Source organism: Apaloderma vittatum, unplaced genomic scaffold (assembly GCF_000703405.1).
Source record: "Apaloderma vittatum isolate BGI_N311 unplaced genomic scaffold, ASM70340v1 scaffold34758, whole genome shotgun sequence".
Classification (NCBI taxonomy): domain Eukaryota; kingdom Metazoa; phylum Chordata; class Aves; order Trogoniformes; family Trogonidae; genus Apaloderma; species Apaloderma vittatum.
This window is the reverse complement of record NW_009729695.1, coordinates 12,308-13,007: the sequence shown is the minus strand read 5'-3', so window position 1 is coordinate 13,007 and position 700 is coordinate 12,308. Positions and strand designations below refer to the sequence as shown.

The following is a 700-nucleotide window of genomic DNA, read 5'->3' as shown; positions in this document are numbered from 1 at the left end:
CGGCCTGCGTCCCCCAGCGCTGCGTCTGTCCTGGGGAGGCAGCTGCCTGTGCTGCGGGAGAGCCCTTGGATTGTTTTCAGCGAGGGTAGTGGCCCAGTCCATTGAACAGGACTGACTGTGAACTTAAGACCATGCTGGCCCTCAGCTTCTTTCTCAGAGGTTTTCAGACTCTGCTTTTTCTCCTAGAGTCCATGAGTTGCCTTCTGCTCGCTCATAGACTGCAGAAGAAAGAGATTCTCTAGTGGAATGAAGAGTCTGGATGTAGGCCTGAATGCAAAGGGTTAAAACTACACCCAAGCTGTCCACCCTATTCTGGAGTCAGAAACCCATGAAAATTTTCATTACGTTGTACTATCTAAACTTAATAAAAATTTGTCAGTACGATGTCTCTCTGCTGAATGGATTTTCTTGCACCATCGGGATGTTGTTGAGCTTAAGTTGCTTTCATTTGAATTGTGCTGATGATCTTTTTCTTTGTTCCATAGCATTGAACAGATGGGTTGATTATTCTTTACAGATATTAAGAAAGCAGTGGAAAGAAGAAATATGAGTAAGGCTTCATCAAGGTCCAGTCCGGCACGAAGGTAAAGTACCTGGAAGCAGTGAGTTGTACTAGGAAGGTCAGGCCTTTGGGGCATGAGCCCAGCGGCCTGTGCTAAATGTCTGTGTCTCTTCCCTGCCACCACCTACCCAGTCAACG

At 47.0% G+C, this 700-nt stretch overlaps 1 protein-coding gene across 1 annotated transcript in view; it reads left to right on the top strand.

The window, feature by feature from the left end:
* Positions 1-700, top strand: part of NCOA5 (nuclear receptor coactivator 5) — a 13,562-nt gene that overhangs the window by 3,023 nt on the left and 9,839 nt on the right. The window contains exon 2 of the mRNA XM_009874539.1: positions 518-584. Coding sequence (XP_009872841.1) covers positions 547-584 — 38 coding nt within the window. The 5' untranslated portion in view covers positions 518-546. The remainder of the gene's footprint in view (positions 1-517; positions 585-700) is intronic.